The sequence below is a fragment of the Crocodylus porosus genome, unplaced genomic scaffold (genome assembly GCF_001723895.1).
Source record: "Crocodylus porosus isolate Cpor-Errol unplaced genomic scaffold, CroPor_comp1, whole genome shotgun sequence".
Taxonomy (NCBI): Eukaryota; Metazoa; Chordata; order Crocodylia; family Crocodylidae; genus Crocodylus; species Crocodylus porosus.
Genome location: NW_017728943.1, coordinates 78,978,889 through 78,997,232, shown reverse-complemented (window position 1 = coordinate 78,997,232; position 18,344 = coordinate 78,978,889). Strand labels below are relative to the sequence as shown.

The following is an 18,344-nucleotide window of genomic DNA, read 5'->3' as shown; positions in this document are numbered from 1 at the left end:
GCTAGATGCCCTTCTTCAACCACATGAGTTCTGCTGCAAGTTTCTGTTCAGACTAGGTGCTGAAACTGCATTCTCTCAATGTTCCTTGGTCAGAGGAGAGAAAACAGCTGCTAGGACACCTATCCAAATGACCAGCTGTCCATATTACAGCCAAGTGGAGCACACACTCTTAAACTCTGTGCGAATAAAGGCAAGATGCTCAGAAATGTCTTACGTGATACTTTTGGCGAAGTAAAACAACTGCATCTCCTTTAGTTGTACATTAGGCTGCAAGGTCTGGGACCTTACAAGCAGGTAGTGTGTAGCAAAGTTATCACAAAATGATTGATTACAACAGGCAGACTCTAACAACTTGCTCTAGGGCAGTTGTTAGATAAGCCACAACTGCTGTTGCAAAATTACTCTCTCTCTCTCTTACATGTGCGTGTGCTCAACTTTTCAAACAAAAGCTACTTGTGGTTACACCGTGTCTTGCCAGCCAAAACAGAAAATAGCAATCATCACAAATGCATGATCACACTCAGGGTACATCTACATCTGTGATGAAAAGCTTGTGTTTTTTAAATGCGTGCCCTGACACTTTTTTAATAATCTCAGTGTAGGCACAGCAAGTGACTGTTGTGTTAGGACACTCAAACCTCACCCCTGCTTACATGCCACACTAACCAGTGGTCTGTGACAGAACAAGAGAAACATGCAAATAAATGCAAATCTGTAGCTGGCAAATTATAACGGTTTTAACGATAAAACCAGATTTTATGAACAGTCTTGCTGTTTACTCCCAAATGATCAGTTTAGCAATACATTGCAGGTGTGTGCACAGCCAGCTGAGGCTCCAAGCCAGGCTACTGCATCTGGGGTTTGTGAAGAAAGAGAAGCCAGCCTCTGCTTAGTCATTTAATGCCAGATCCCATCCACCCCCTCTCTCACTTCTCCTCCATGGCTCCTTTGCTGTTACCATCCCCACCCTGCACTCTTAATGCATAAAAGCAGCTCCTTGGCTTTTTTCCCCCGGAAGGTTGAAGACAGAGGCCAGCAAAGCCACATGAATTTTTTCTCAGAGCCTCCCAGCCTGTAGTCTACTCTCCTATTGTCCACACCCAGTAAAGAGATGCACAGTAGTTACAGCTGTTCCTTCTCTTGAAGCAGCTCCTGGACAAGATCTTGTGGTAGCTGGGTCGCCGGGTGAGAATCACTGCTCTGAGTGGTGGAAGTAGGATAGGGGAGCAAGAAATAAGAGTTACTAGGCATCACAAAAATAATCATCCTCAAATGAGGCAGTGATAAGCTCTCATCGTGATCTGTGAGTGTACAGCATTTTGTGCTATCTTGCCTTAGCATCCCTCTGCCATCCCAATCACTGGTTCTGTTATTTAGTACTAGTTTATAAGGCATAATGATTGGACTCAAGCAGCTTTCATCTGACATAATATTAAATGGTTAAATGTGTAGAGTTTTGTTGTTACAGATGGCCAAAATCTAGACTTTAGATGTTTCTTCCTTGTTGAAGCCAACTCAGACCCATTTGTTTATTGATTTGTTCCACCTGCCGCAACCTCAGAAAACAGACTAGGTTGTATGTTTGCTGTGGTGCATATGTATGTCTTAAAGGTTTGCATCTTGTATCTCTGCAGTTAGAAAGGGCCACAAAATCTTGGGTGAAAGAATAGGCAACATTATCAGAATCCCTCCTGTCTTTACCAATTTGTGCAAATATGCCCAACTCCCACTTCTCTGAGAAGTCAACACAACTCTAGATAAGGTTTTGTAACATGAACCCCACAATAAGGGCTCTTTAGCCAGGCAAGTGTAGAGAAGGAACTAGAGACCTGCACAATAAGTGAAAAGAAACTTTCAGAAATTCTCACTCTGGGACAACTCCAACCCCATTTGAATCTCTAGGATTTGTAATTAATTTATATATTATTTCTCTGATTCCCCTCATTACTTCCTGCTTTCTTCAGGAAAGGACAGCATACACAGCAGCAGCTTTCAGAAGCTATTTAGCTTCTGGGGCCCTCTTGACTTAATGCAACCCGATGTGAGCTAAGATACTAACTGAAGAAGGGCAGAAATAAAAACAGAACTGCTAGGACAAGAAGTGGTAGGGAATGTTCTCCCTTTTTAAACTCAGATTTTTAATTCTTTAATATTTTATGCAGAATTATCAAAAGCTACAATCATGCTTTGTGATAAGAAGATACTACCAACATGCATAAGAGCATAACAAACCACCAGTTAATCAAAGAACAGAAACTAATACAGTCTTACAGCCAGCCATGTTTTTCCTCGAGGAGCCTGAACCTGAGATGAAATGGCAAATTTTACACACACAAAACTGTGCTTTCAGATGTGCACCATCTTACCAATTTCAGTGGGTCCAGGAGCAGGTTCTCTCTCAGAGTGCTTAAATAGCAGAAATAAGAATAATGAGCAAGACTTCTATATTAGCCAATTAAACCACTGAAACTGAGGAAACTGTTCTCATAGGAAAGCTTGTAGATCAGGCTATCCCGTATCCATAAAACATTCAACCATAAGATTAAGCCCTATTGAAGATCAGTGGAATTTGAAGTTAAGCATTACATGCTTTTCTCAAATACCATTTTAAAGACATAAATTCCCAAATTAAGAATATGAGTGACTTGTTTTTAAGTGTTAAACCAAAGCTGTTGGAGAAAAACCCCCCCTCAGATACATAGGAAAAAAGTAGATGTGGGAAACTTGCCAAATGTGGGTAAAGAATTCAAGGATTCTTTTTTTTTCTACTTTTACACACAAATGTGTATTGGAACACCAAATTCTCTGATATCTAAGATGTTTTCAGGTTAAGAATTAAAAAATTAAATCCATATAATCAATCTACCACTAAATATTCAACATAGACTATGTTTGGCCTCTAAAAACCAGGCCAACTAGATTTGTAGTTTGGTTAGTATTTTTCAAAGACATTTGGTAGGACTTGGTGTTGCTGTAAGAAACGGCACTATTTTAGAGGCTACTATGGTAATCCTTCCAGAAGTCTATCATAGGGTTGAAATGCAAGAATTTTTCAGGTACAGCACAATCATGATCTCCATGCAGGCTGTGAAAACAGCTTTTCTTTGAACAAGATATGAGCCTTCAACCATGTGTCTTAACTATGTTTATTTGGTTACTTTTTACACAAAAAGAGCTGGCTGTTTTCTCCAGAGCCTTCACATTTGTTTGACACTAAGCAAGATACTTACTGAGTCAGTTGCAACACAAGTTGTTTTTGGTAGTGCATCATTTACACTGACATTAGTAAGAATGATTGCCCTATAGATGTAACAGCACTGGGGAAAAATAAATCAAAGTAAAAACAAACGGAACCTTATTTATTGCAAAAATAATATTTTGTTCCAGAAGGAAGATAAGTGAAACATGAACGTAACACTGAATTTTAATAAGAGCCAGAAGCAGAGGTATGATGCATGGTAGTATGATGTAAAGCATTATTTCCTGAAATAACTGAAGAACAGTACATTAGTAGCAATCAAACCTAAGTCTTTACTAGCAAAGTTAAGATCTTTGCTGATGGGTGACAAGCCATGGAGTCAATGACTTTCTCAATGAATAGTCAATGAACTTGTCCACCTTGTCTAATCCAACATGAAGCATGTTTAAACAACACAGTAATCAACATTTAAAAACTGCATGTGGTAATACCTGCACACACACAGAGAAATCTTATAAAAAACTACTAGTCTTCCACCAGTAAATTCTCTCCCAATTTTCCTAGTATAGCTGTTGTCTACAAAGGCTCATGAGAGAGAGCAACCTAGCAGTTAGTAGGAAGACAAAGGTTGTGGGTTCTATTCCTAGCTCTGCAACCTCAGACATGACACTCTCCAACTCCTTAGTTGACCTATTTAAAAATATGTAACAATATTTACTTCTCGGGGGTAGGTCTTAATTTGTATTTTAACATTTTGGGATGAAAGGCACTAAATCAGACTTGTATTTAAAAAAGATTTTGCTTAAGCAGCTACCTCTCCCTTTCCTGTGAATGTTGTTCAGTTTAATTGATGCAAAATCCTTCAGTCCAGTTTTTCATCCAGCAGTTTTTAACTTCTGTATCTTCCTTTTCTAATAATCTGGGTGTCAATTAAAGTTACTTTTCTTTAGCCAGAAAACCCTTCCACATACTCATCTGAGCACTTCTTAAAGTTCTCTAAACATTTTTTATAGCGCTAGACTTTGTCCAAATATTCAAGCTACCTGGTGTCTTTAGATGCATCTCAAACTTTCTGTTTACAGTGTAGTAAACTCTTTATTTCGAGACCTTACTAATTTGTTCCAGCACTTGGAAGAAGCAGACAAACATCACTCACTGGAACTGGCAGTTTCCGTCTTCTTTCTGTACTTTCTCTGAAAATGACAGTTTCCAGCACTTATCTTTGCATTCTTTCCTTTCCTGTCACCATTAAAACTTTGTGTCTTATCAAAGGGAAGTGTGGTCTTTTTGATGTTGGTAAAGACCGTCAAGAATCTCCCAGTGAACAAGATTTAGGTCTAGTGTTCCAAACGCAGCTCTACTCACCTAAGTAGAACTTACCAGTAGGCCCCTGTATTGTTAGGTTGACATTCCAGGATGTGAGCAGGGCAAAGAACAGTAGAAAGGAATTGAAGAGGAGGGGGGAGGCTGCATATCTGCTCCTATCCTGAAAATGCACTCATACTACAGGGGAGGAAAGTTCTTGGAAGTCATTACCTTGCCTCCCTCCTTTCTCCAAAGCTTCCTAAGCCATCTGGTTGTGGTAGCAGGCTGTTCTTTGTCTCTCCCCTGGAACATAATGCAACTTTGACTATGCAGGTATTAAGTGGTACTTTACCACACTAGCAAAGACAATTATGCTGGTATTCATTAGAGTGCTTATTCTAATACAGGTGCTGCTATAAGTTAAATAGAAGTAGCTATTATTATTGTAGCTATTATACCAGTACAAATTCATCACACTGAAGGTCACGCTGGTATAACTATATTATACTATCATATTGTAAAAATTGTTTTTTAGACTAGTCAGTAGCCAGACATGTTCACACTTATCCTCTCTTGCCTTTGGTGGCCAGTCTGAGTGCAAAAAAGCATGCTGGTTGGTTCCATAAAGCCAAAGTGATAACCTTCCTCACCTGAAGCCAGACACAGCATGCAGCTTTCTCCTGAGTTAGCCATTGCAAGGTGGCAAAGCAAAAGGCTTGCAACAATAAAATAAATAAAAACATAAAATGGCAATGAGCCCTTCCATTTTTTGAGTGCATGACTGTGGATAACGTACCTAATATAATTTTTAGCCAAAAAACTTCAGAAAAATACCCAGCACACCTATGCCATTCTTTTTTTTTTTAAATCTTCAGAACTTTCCTGAATGTGGAAAGTTGCATATCCCTCCTTGAACAAGGAGACTCAGAGAACAAACTCCAGTACTGTATACGTAAACGGTCAGCAACCTATGGCGCATTGGCTGAATCTGGCCCACAGAACCATTGGATCTAGTAGCATTTGACAGCCAAGAGCTTTGCCCTTGCCATGCCATGGCCAGGTGACAGGGAGAAGTGGGCAGCCAGGTCCTAATGGTGGCCTGTGTCAGACCTGAGCTGAGCCGTTCTGGCCTGCTGTTGGAAGACATTGCCAGCCACTGGTATACGTGGCTACCCCCAAGTCTCCTTGCAAGCCTGTGTAAAATTGTCAGATTACAGTCTTTGCTCAAAGGAAAGCTAAAGCATGGCTTATCTGCTTTATCCAGAAGTACAGTATCATGTGGCAGAAAGCAACCATTTACAGAAACACAAAAACTCACTGTGTGTACATTAGGCTAATTCTGTACAAGTTTCCAAAGAGACACTTGAAAATTAGTAGCTAGGAATCGTTTATAGAAAATAATATTTCTGTATCTTTATTACAAAGACCTCATCAAGTTATTAAAACTGTAATAAGCAAAGAGAACAGGGGTTATTTTTGCTGAACTATCTTTCTTGTTTACCTTAATTTTGCTAAGTTTAATGGTGAAAACCAATGAATTATTTCATTTGTAGGCTCTTTACTCCAGCATATACTTGATTTGGTTTGCAAACACTGTAGGAAACATTTGTTAACCTGTCTCCATAAGAACTTACTTTTATTTCAGTGAATGGCTGTTGTCATTAAGGGTAGTAAAAGCTGGTTTTATGGACTAAACTTGACACAATACTGTCTGTTTGTCTTAAAAGAAAATTTAAATAGGTTAGGATAGGAATATTAGTCTATCGGTGATCTGGCAAATAGATACATCGATAAAGTCCCTAGCATTTTGGAGCTTAAATTAATATTCCAGACCCAAATCTTCAGCCTCTCTGCATGAAGAATATCCATTGCTCCTATGCCCAAGGAAATTCTTTGCATGTCTCTACATAGCACAATACAGTACCATGCAGAAGTGCTCCATACTAACTGTGAATGTAGTGGCTTATACAATCAAATTCATACAACACGGCAGTAACATGCTGAAATATCCAAGGCATGTCAAGTTTTGCAAGCATTAGATTCAAAACTGAATGGAGTTGAGCTGTGTTAGCACAAGGCTTTGCCAAGCTAATCAACTCTGCACAGAGCCGACTTGCCCCATATAGACTATAGAGGATAGATAGTATCCTCTATACTCCATAGACTAATTAAGGATAGATGGTAGCCTTAATTGGATACTATATCAAAAAAAGACTGCTGGATGAAAGGAAAAAGATTCCTGTTCATGGCACGCAGCCGGTTCCTGTTACTTTTCTTCTCTGCCATCATGTTATGGAGGATGTGTTGGGACCACTGACTTATTTTGTGCATTTCTTGTGGTTTTCGGAGTGTATTATTATTAGCTATTTTTAAAGTAAGGTCTATGGAAGTTTGTTGGTAGGCTTCATACAGAACTGGATTTTAAGGGAGGATAGTAAAGAACAGACAACAATCAACTGGTGCACATTTTTAAGGTAACTATTCAACACCAGTGGACTGTAGAGGAGAAGACAAGCACAGAGAATGAAAGGATACCAAAGGAACAATGAAGTATGTGGACAAAAGTAACTGCTGAAAGGTTCCCAAGTGTAAGAGACTTGAAAATGCTGCAGAAGAGAACATTTCAGCCACAGGACATACAAGAAATGCTGCTGCACCCTCTGGCTGGAAGACTTCAAAACTGCTATGACTACATGCAGCCATACCTCTCCAGCCATGGGGCACTATAGGGAGCAGAGAATGTCTCTTGCCAGAGCAGAAAGTCTTGTGGGATGGGAGACAGCAGTAGCAACAAGGATGCCCTGCCACTGGGATACTTGATTCTCAGCCCCTGTTCTTCTCCTCTCCCCAGACCAAAGACTTAGTGGAGACTAGGAGCTGGAGAGGCTGGCTCCAGTGGCAGGGTGGATGCATGACTCTGACAGGGAAGGCAGAGTGGTGACAAGCATAAGGGGTCACCATGTAGGAGGTCACCTGCAGGGGTTTATAGTTAGGTCCTGAGGGCTGGCTCCTGGACAGTTTGCAACTGCTGCTCTGACTGCTTAAGCAGCGCCCTGGTTGCCTGTAGCAAGGGGCTGCTCTACCATACCACTGCAGAGCAACTAGCCCTGGAATAGGCACTCACAGTCTCCGTTTTTTCCCCTGGCTGCCTATTCCCCTGCTGCCAACTCATCAAGAGCATTGTTTCTCTCACCTGGGAAACCTCCACAATGCTGAATCTTCCTTAAAAGTAAAACTGTTAGAGAGCCCCAGTGGAAGTCAGCAAGGGTCTGGCAAAAGAGTGCAGGCAGCCTGTGGTGTTGTGCAGTGGCTCCCCAGCCCCTGGAACTGGGATTCCAGTCCTAAGCCCTTGAACCTCTCCTCTCTCCTCTTACCACAATGAAGGAGGTGGTGGGGATTGGGCTGGAAAGTGCATCCTGGTGACAGCAGCAGGACTAGCAGCAAGACCCAGCTGTTGGGCAGTTTAGCAGATTGCCAGTAAACCTGCCAGACCAGCCACCCCATTTTACCTCCCTTGTGAAGTAGGAGAGAGAGGAAGGTGAATGGAGCACTGGGGGATTTTGGAGGACCTTGAGGTCTCCTGTCCCTGTGCACATGCAACAAAAATTAAATGCTTCAGAGAGGAATTCATTTCAAGAGGTCCTCTTCCAGAGTACTTCAAAGGACATGTGTGTTTGACACCCTTCAAAGGGCCAGCTGTACAAAGCTGTCTAAAACATTTCTGTTGTTACTTCTGTCACAACATAAACAGTAAGTTTGAGGAGAACAGACCAAATGAGAGAAAGACACAAGAATGGAGATGTGAGTAGGACTGGTGTCACAGAACCTCAGAGGCAAGATCAGAAAGTTAAAACCACACATGGGAGCTAAGAGAAGGGGCATGACAGTTGAGATACAGCAGAGGAAGAGAAAGTTTTTTCTTTTTTTTACTAGTAGCATTCTGGATGTGCTAGAGGGGTGTAAAATGAGTCAAGGTGGAATAACCAGGATATTAGTAATAGGCACAAGACTGGTGGGGGGGGGGAGGGGCAGGAAACAAGGGAAGGCAAGGCTTTAGCATCATTTTAAAGAATAGGATTCAGCAAAATCATAGGTACTGGCTGAGAAAAGAAAATTTGACTATGACCCAAACTATACATGATGCAGAAACTCAAGTGAAATCTTTGCCTCACTGAAATCAGGGTAGGCTTTTGTCCCCAACTTCAGTGGAGCCAGTTTTCACCCCATCTTTGTCCTCAGAAAGAAAAGTATCATACACACTTATAGCATGGTATACACAATTTTCATAACCATGACAAGGTTCTTTGGGTAGACATGATATCTTTTATTAGACCAACTACATAGTTGGAAAAATTGTTCACTCCAAGCTTTCAGGCACAAACACCCTTTTTCAGGCATAGAGAGAGTCTGGTGGTGGTTGTGTGCTACAACCAACAACCTCATAAACATGACTTCACTGCTGCAAGGCTGCTTGTGTCAGGGAGGATGATGAATTTACCATCATCTGTTGCCAAGAGGAGGAAGAAAAAGAAAAACTGAGGTGGCATTTTTTAAGCTAAACTGAGTTTGAACTGGAAACAGAACGAATACGTGTGAGGAGATGGGCTTAAACACTGAACATGTGATAGATCTGAAAATAGTCAGAAGATTGAGCCCATATAAGTTGTTACTAGGCAGTCATTTAGTACTTGCTAAATCAAGTACTAAATGACTGCAGTAACTGCCAGTACTGCACAGTTCTGGTACCACACGTCATTTCTGCCTCTACTGTGCAGTTCGTGCCCCACAATCCATAGCGTCTTGTGTAGACGCACCCACCGTGTTGCAGTCTGAACTTACCCAGGCTACCTTGGGCAACAGAAATAGTTTAGTTACTGTAGTACTCAACTCTGTGCACCTCATTTATCCATCCTATGCTATGGCTTCTAGACAGCTTCCATGGCCTTTCGATTATTCTTGGTATTAAATGTCTTCATTATAGTTAAACAAGATAACTACTGCCTAGGTCTAAATAAGCATTCTTACTACAAAGCCTACTTGTGTTAATGTGTCATCCTGTTTATCCATATAAGAGGCATATCACATGGGTCTGTGTGCTGAGATATTCTTGGATTCTTGCTAAGCTAGTTATCTCAGGTGCAGATTAAGCTACCCATCTTCCAGGGAATTATGGGAAGCACACTGAAGAACTATCACCCTCCATTGATTTCATTTACATCAGGTAAGGTGGATTTGCATCTTCTAGACCGGGCCTGAGGGCCACTTAGGGAGTTTTGGGGAGCTGTTACAGGCTGGGTCTGCACTCCCCCATCCTGCAGCAGCTCACCAAAACTCCCCAAGAGGCTCAGCTCTACTCAGTGCTCAGCTAGATGGCTCGGCTGCAGGCGGCTGGGGAGTGGTATCTGGGAGCGGAGCAAGCAGCCAGGGTCAGGGCTGGAATCGCAGGGTCATGACAGTGCAGGGCCGGGACTGGAGCCCAGGGCAGAGCTGCAATCCACTCTCTGCACACTTCTGCGGCAGGCACCAGTTCCAGAGGCAGGAGCATGTGGGGAGTGGATCAAGGCTTTGCCCCCAGCCCCAGTCCTGCACTGTCACCATCCCATGATCCCAGGGTCTCCATGGAGACCAGCAGGACTTGCATAGACAGGGTACACAGTCAGGTACATGGGATGGGGCCATGGGCAAGCAGGGAGTGGCATCCAAGAGCAGAACAGGCGGGTGGGGCCAGAGCCAAGATGTGATCAGCTCTCTGCATGTCCCTGCCCATGGGGCCAGCACCTGTCACAGGGACACATGGGCAGCCAATCATGGCTCTGCCCCAGATCCCAGCTGCGTGCTGTCACCACTCCATGAACTCAGCCCCACCCATCCTGCTCCTGGACACTGCTCTCTGCCTGCCCATGGCCTCATCCCATCCTCCTAGCCATGAGCCCTGCCTGCGTGGGCTCTGCCCATGGCAGTGGTTGTGGCGCAGACGGGCCAGGGTGCCTGGGCAGTGCGACTGGGTCCAGCAGCAGCAGCAGCATGAAGAAGCCATTGCCACGTGCGAATCAAGCTGCACCTGTGCCTCCCCAGCCCCACTACATGTCTGGGGGCAGCAGGACCAGTCGCATGGCCCCACAGCCTGGGCTGCATCCCATATCTGGGCCAGGAAGGACCAAGGGAACAGTTTTAGGCTGGACAAAACCCCTTGGCAGGCCAGATCAGGCCCACAGACCTGTTCCCCCATTCCCTCCCAGCACACCTGCTCCAGCCAGTCTGGGACCTATGCCACATGCAGTGTGGATCCTGAAGCAACTGGAATGGGTATTGTGTGTGGTGCAGCCCAACAGGAGCAGTAGCTGCACTGCACATAGTGCCCACCCCAGCTAGACTGTGCCATATGTGGTGTCTGCTTTGTGATGTGTACTGTACATGGCATCTGCTCCAGCTAGTCTGGGACCTGTGCTGCACATAGTGCTCACAAGCACCGCATGCAGAGCAGGTCCTGGACTGGCTAGAACATGCACCACATGCAGTGCAGTCCCGGAGCTGACAGAACAGGTGTCACATGCAGCGCAGTTGCTGCTCTGGACAGACTGGGACACATGGTGCCTATTCTGGCTGTTGTGGGATCCACGCTGCATGCAGCATGGGTTCCAGACCAACTGGAGGAGCCACTGGAGCAGGTATGTGGAAGGGAGGGTCCAGCAGCAGCAGTTGGAAGGAGCCGCTACCGCTGGAGCTGCTGGAAAGCAAGTCAGGCCACTGCTGCACCACCCCAGCTCCACTGCATACCTGGGGGCAGCAGGACTGACCACATACACCCACAGCCTGGGCTGCACCCCATATCTGGGCCGGGCGCAACCAAGGGATCAGATGGGCCTGCTGTGGCCCGTGGATCGGCCCCACACCATGGCCATGTGCTGTGCCCCATACAAGCATTCCCAGGGGCACACCAGGGGCCAGATGTCAGGGCTCAGTGTGCCAGATCCAGTCTGTGAGTCTTACGTTTGATACATCTGCTCTAAAGCGTCAGCTCACAAAAGCATTTGTTATATACATCTACTTTGGTTAGTCTATAAAGGTGAAGTCTACCCCGCCTTCTGTTTGACTTTAGACTAACACGGCTAACTATGTCTCTCTCTCCATTTACATCCCTTACTGCCAAGAGTGAGGAAACTTCAGCTCGAATTAGAACTGCAACTTGGTTTTAACACGGGACCCTAGTCAGGTAAATTATTTGGGTACATTGAACCCACACCAGGTTTTCATCTGTGTGGATGGTCGGTGTTGTGGGCTATAAATCAGGTAAGAGACAACTTGTGTTCAGCAATGTACACATATCCATGTACATATCCCCAACCTCCAACAATCCCTTCAAAACTTTAAGCCTTTATTCACCCTTTCCATTGCATCACACAAGGACATACTAAAGTGGCGGCATGAAAATGTTGGTCAATTATGTTAGTCACCTCAGGTATCAGATAGATTTATAGATTTACAGTAAATGAAAGTTAAAAAAAAAGAAGCTAAATTGCAGACTCCTAGAAGCAAAAGCTATAGCTTGTTCCAAACTTTCACAATGCTGAGCATGCTAGCAGAGCAGATAACTAATAAGAGTGAACACTGGAAGACCTAAGTCAACGCTTCTTTGGAGGTAAAATAGGTTCCAGACAATCACACTTTTCTTAATTCTCTATTTGACACTAGTTTCCCTCCATGTTAAGGGCTCCTTTCCTCAAATGTGTGGGTTGTTGGTTTGGTTTTTAAGTATAAATACTATTCCCTAGACTTCAAGCAGATGGAGTACACAGTGGTGCCAATTAGTGTATACTCTAGGTACATACCAGGCAACTTAGAGAATTAGTGTTTAATCAGTAACACACAATGGATCATGAATTAAAAGGAATTCCATGTACAGCAAGGTTAGAGGTCTCCTCCTCATAGTTGTGACAAAGCCCTGTGCTCCAAATCATGGAGGGTATGGAGGCTATAAAAATAATAATAATAACCCCATTTGCCACATGTTAAACCATGAGGCATGGGCACTGACTGTGAAATCTTCTGATGTTGTTGTCACTAGCCCCAGGAAGTTTTAACTAAAACTGAGGTTTAACAGGGAGAGTTAAATATGATACTGTCCAAGGCAGACTACTTGTTATTGCCTACAGGGCATCATATGTTGCGGACTACTAGATTAAATAATCTGCTAAATTTAACTGCGGTATTAAAAGGTTTCTTGATAATTAGCGATTAGCGCATCAGTTTTTACCTTTTCCCCTATTCTAAGCTTCACAAAAATACAAATGAAATTGTAAGCTTCCCACCAATGCCAGGGACACATTTCTGAGTGACTCCCCTCCAAAGTGCTCAGGAGGGGTACACATACACACACACGGCAAACAAAGAAAGGGCTCAGCTTTCTCTTTGTCACCAAGAAGTCCCAAAGCATCCATGCTGGGATTAAAAAAAAAAGAGGAGGGAAACTGTTAGCTCTGCTGGTCTCCTTTCAAGGATGGCTAGAGGAATGCACAAAGGGAGAGTTCACCAGGCTGGCTAGCTGGAGAGCAGACAGTGAAGGTGTAAAGCCTAGAGAAGTGTAGTAAGAAGAAACAGACCTGTTCAACATGGGGGGGGTAACTCCCCCACCAAAACCAACCAGAAAATGCCTCTGTTCTCAGAGGGAATGAAAGATCTCCCCCCCATGCAAGGCTGGAGAATAGTTTTTAGGAAGTCAAATTCCTTAGGCTTGAACCCCAGTCTCATAGACAGCCCAAAAATGAGGCAGCTGGTGGTCCCGCAGTGCCCGCGGAGAACAGGCGCAGAGCGACTATAAGTGAACACGGGGTTCGGTCAGAGCCACCCACCCCTTCCTCCTCCCCCTACACCAGGGCAGGCAAGTACCCCTTTGCCCAGGGCCAGGGTGCTGCCCTGGCAAGACCACCATTAGCACGCTCCTCCGGTGGGCAGCCTGGGCTTTGAGGGGGGGTGTGTGCGTGTGTGCATGAGTATGTATGTGTGTCCACACATGTGCATGTGCATACCTGCCTGCATGTGTATGTGTCCATGGACATTCAGGTACAGACCTGCGTGTGCACAGGAGCACGCGTACAAGTACACATGTGCACACAGCGGTGGCCTTAAGGGAGGGAAAGCCAGGCGGCTGCCCGGGGCCCCACACTTTTGGGGGCCCCAAAGTTTTGTAACAAGCGTCCGACTTTGTCAAAACTAAGCCTGTGAGGGGCTGCAAATGACTCTTGCCCAGGGCCCCAACAACCCCAGGGCCACCACTGGCGCGCATATGTGTGTGTGCATGAGTATGCGTGCGCAGGTGTGTGCACACGGTGGCACATCCGTGCGGGGGGAGCGCTGCCCCCCGCGCCTTCCCCGCGGCGGCGGCACCTGCCCGCTCAGGCCCGGGCGCGGGGCCACCTCTGCCCGGCCGGCCGGCCCGGCCTCCCGCCGCGCCCTCACCTGCAGGATCTTGTCCAGCCCCTCCTGTCCGAGGCACGGGAACTCCTTGAGCAGCTGCGACTTCTGCAGCTTGTAGGCGTCCGTGGCCGCCCGCCAGTTGGGCTCCTCGAGCACCTCGAAGATCGCCGCCCCGATGGACAGGTAGAAGATGATGGCAGAAGTCAGCAAGGGGCCGCGGTCCACCATGTTGCCGGCCCGGGTCCCAGCCGCACGAGGGGGCGCCTCTCCCGCCTGCTTCTGCTTCTGCTTCTGCTTCTGCTTCTGCCCCTGCCCCAGCCCCAGCGCCGCGCTCTGCCCCGCTCCCTGCCTCTGCCTCTTTCGCTCGCTCGCTCTCCCCACCCACTCTCTCCTCCCTCTTTCCCTCCCCTCTGCCTCCTTCCCCCTCTCCTCCTCCCTTTGCATTTGAATTTGGTGCCCTCCCTGCTCCCCGCCCCCGGGCGGCTCCCTGCCTGCCCGGGCTCGGCAGTCCCCAGCCCCGTCAGGGCGGCCCTCCGCCTGGGGCAGGGGAGAGGGGGCAGCCCGGCCTTTCAAGCTGGGCTAGAGCAGCAAAAGAAAACCGGGGGGGAGGGGGATGAGGCATCTCACTTCTGTGAGGACTGGTGGTGGCTCCACACACAAGTGAGCGCAGCCCTGCCCGGTGCATGGGGGCTGGGACATCTTGAGCCCCTGGGAGGTTGTGGGAGGGGAGCTAAGGCAGGGGTAGGGGCAGAGGAGTCACTGCCCCTGGCAAGGGCTGAACGTTCACTAGAAAGGGTTTTGTGAGGCAACTGGGCTCCCCCCCCCCATCCAGCAAAGTCACCTGGAATTTGGCTTTTGCTAGGCCATTCTGGGACATGGCGCAAAGCCCACCAAGCAGAGCTATAACCCCACCTTGGTGATGGCAGGGAGGGGGGACCATGAACAGGAACAAGGCCAGGAGGGTCTGCAAAAGAAAACAGAGGAAGTGGTCTGCTGAGCTTCCCACCATCCTTGCCGCTTGTGTGTGGCAGGACTGCAAAGCTCTTCAGGGCAGAGACTCACTCTTTCTGTTGGGAAAGGCTCCAAGAACAGGGGAGCACAACTCCCAGCCTGTAGGCCAAAGCTCCCTGAGCCATTTCATCTGGCCCACCAGGCCCCTCCTCCCCAGCTGAAAATTTGACAGCAGGGGTGTGGTGGCAGCATTAATTGCCACTCCCCTGCTGCCCAATTTCCAGACCCATGGGGGCAGCCTGATAGCGTGCTGGATCAGATGCACAGGACTGCGGCAGCTCAGGACCCCGTTACAGGCACTGACCCTGCTCGGGAACTGGCCCATGGGTCAACCCTGCCCCACGGGGCTAAAGGTTGAGCACCGGTGGCCTGGAAGGTTTTGTATGTTTTGAACAACAAGCCTGCTTGTGGCTTTTCATGAGACCCAAAAGCTTCCAGCTCGAGTCAATCCAGCACAGCTTGTTCATGACACTTAGCTCGGGGTTGTGCTCACAGTGGTTGCTCCCTTCCTTCTAAAGAGGGGACGGAGGAGAGAAGAAAAGCTGCTGGATTTCTGTTTGGTGAATGGGGCTGTGGGGTAAGCAATGGACTGAGAAAATTCAGGCCCCTGCTGTATTCACCAGTATTGCTGTGTGTGGTGTTCTAATGGCAGAGTACTGCTCACATGCTGTACTAGAAAAATCAGCTTTTTATGCATATGGGTCATTCTAGCCCTCCCAAGTGAAAAGTTGTTCTGGCAAAAGCAGCTTTGCCAGTGTCACTGCATCTATGCTAAGAGCTTTTGACAGGACAGGTATGTCAGGTAGGGATCGCACCCCAGGCAGCTGAGCTTTGCTGGCAAAAGTTTGTAGTGCAGACTTAGCCCAAGAGGGCACAAAAAAAGGAGAAAGACAGAAGAAGAAAGAAAAGGGATTAGGAAAAAATGTGGTGGGAGGGAAGAGGAAGAGGAAGAGTAGCTTTAGCTGTGGGTTTTCAGAAAAACTGGTTTGTAAAATTCAGAGTGACATCAAACCTGTGCTGCTAGACTGCCCGTGGAGAAGTGCATTGCTCCTTAAATTAACAGTAATTCCCAACAATGCAGTCATTCATCACAGGGGACTACACTGTACAGTAGGTTCTCTGCTTTCTGTCCAACTTAGCAATTTAATAGCAGGGCTATTCAATGCGTTAGTGGCTTGATCTCTCCCTTCTCTCATGGGAATGCCTGAGTTTGAAACACGGGGGTCAAACATGAGTTTGAAGCACGAGTGTGCTTCCTTCTGAACAGATCCCAAGGATATTTTGTTTTGTTTACAGAAGGGGAAAAACAAATTTCTGCAAAATAATGAATGCATAAAGAAAGTAAATTAAGCATTTCTATTTGCTTTCTCCCAAGCCAAGCAAAAAGGGTCTTTTAATGAAACTTAATGTGGCAATTTTAAGTCTGATTGAAAGGGGGAAACTTTTTCACAATGTATATTTATCCCCGAACATCACTTGGACCAAGATGGTAGAGTAGAATTCACAATAACTGGACAGTTTCATGGAGAAAGAGAACATCCTTGATTACATTACATAGGATAAAAATATAAATTCAAAAGGAATATAACGTTCTTGCTTCAGTTGACATAAGGATTTAAGGAGGAATTCTGCTCCATTTAATTACTTATTTGAGGGATGGGGGCTTGTACCTTCCTCTGAATTGCCAGCAATTGGTAGGATACTGCAATAGGCAGGATACTGCAATAGGCAACCTGGTCAGTCCAAGTAGACCAATGTTACATTCTTGTATTCTGGTCTGTACGCATTTCCTATTTATTTACCGTGAGCTACTTAATGACATTATCAAAACTATCACTTTCCTGCTGTCCACCTGTATCTGTTTGAGGGGCCATTTATCTCTTTCAAATTTAAACAACCATGTTAAAGGAAGAATGGAACAACATGACCATCCTAGAGCTTGATGCAAAAACAAACTCACAAACTTTTCACAATTGTTACAGACACTAGGTGGACCCTTTCTAACTTTCAGCTCTTTACTTCTGATTGCCTAGCCAGGCCTTTTAGTAATAGAGTCAGTTGACATTTTAAAAAGTCTAAATTGTATGTAAATATGTTCTTTGTTCCTACAGAAAAAGTCTCCCCCCTACCCCAAGAACCAAAACCCTAAAACATTTGTGTGTGTGTGTGTGTGTGTACACTTGTTAGATGTTTCCTTGGGTTTTAAGGAGGTAATCATGATTAAAGAATGAGAAATAGTTTACAGCAAATCAGCATAAAACTAACTCTAACCCCTAGATGTAAAAGTCATCTTATGCATATCAACAAACTCCTTTTGTTTGGCTATCATGCTTCAATTCCTTTTGTCTGCCTCAGAATGAATTACAAGGCATATTTTCATGCTGTAGTCTAAGCAAGTGTGGCAAGAAAGAATTGCTTTTTCATAGCTGGTACCTCCCTTTACGCCTCCTGATTTAAAATGCCTCTCTTGACCTCATAAAAGATCCAGTCTCTTTTTATCCATAGCTCTGTTCTACTCCCTGCCTTTCTCAAATTAAACAGTGCCCCTATTGTTAACCCACAGCACCTGCTACATGGGGCCCAGAGCTTTCCATGCTAGTTGGGTTAATGAAAAGGCCAGGATAGTTCATTCAGAGGCTTCAAAAATCCATTTAAAATGTTTGGGGTGAAACAGCAGATAGCACTGTGGTAAGCAATACTGCAAGTATCAATCATGCACTATTTGCATAGGTCATCATCATTTCAGGCTGCCCAGTCCAAAGAGGAAATCTCTTTCAACCAAGCTGTGTATCTAAGACACATTTGCTGTACAGATGTTTCCTAGAACAGCCCTGGAATGAATGAATGAATGAGTAAATGTCAGAAAATGTTTTAGATTGAGCAAATGAAGAGACATTGGGGCAAAGGAAAACTGTAGTGTTACAGCAAGTGCTGCAGCCCTTATGCACCATGAAAAGGGGCATTAGCTCAGCTGGTGCTGTATTACTGGTTAGCTTATCATTGATTTGCTGGTGCTCTCTTTCTAGGTGATGACCATCAATGCTGCATCTCTCAGGCTTCCTTAGCCATCTAGGTTTGGGCCCTCCAAATTTGCTTTAGTTGCCGATTGCAAATTGTGCCTTGGTTTTGTGCATGTTTAGAGGAAGGCAGATGCTAGAGCTCTAAGGTTAAACTTTATCTATATTGGAGACAGAATTTTCTTTGGGCTTGTCTGAGACTGTGGAATGAATACACACAGGAACTAAGGATCACGCACACACAAACAACATCTCTATCCAAATAAAACACTCCACTGCCCCCTACCCCCATCTCCTGGGTGGATGATGAGAGAACAAAACAATGTGTGGAAGATTAGTAATGTCCCTTAATAAACTACTAAAGGGAGCTGGGATATTACTGTGATATTATAAGATGG

The 18,344-nt window shown here is 45.5% G+C and overlaps 1 protein-coding gene across 2 annotated transcripts in view; it reads right to left on the bottom strand.

Annotated features, from left to right (window-relative positions):
- The window catches only part of KCNK5 (potassium two pore domain channel subfamily K member 5), a 49,787-nt gene extending 35,571 nt beyond the window's left edge, over positions 1-14,216 (bottom strand). The window contains exons 1-2 of one of the 2 annotated variants that reach the window (XM_019549622.1): positions 13,961-14,216; positions 4,736-4,807 (exon numbers count right to left, since the gene is read on the bottom strand). In XM_019549622.1, the coding sequence (XP_019405167.1) occupies positions 4,736-4,807; positions 13,961-14,146 (258 nt within the window). In that variant the 5' untranslated portion in view covers positions 14,147-14,216. The remainder of the gene's footprint in view (positions 1-4,735; positions 4,808-13,960) is intronic. The other variant, XM_019549623.1, reaches the window with a different exon arrangement.
- Between the last annotated feature and the right edge of the window lie 4,128 nt (positions 14,217-18,344).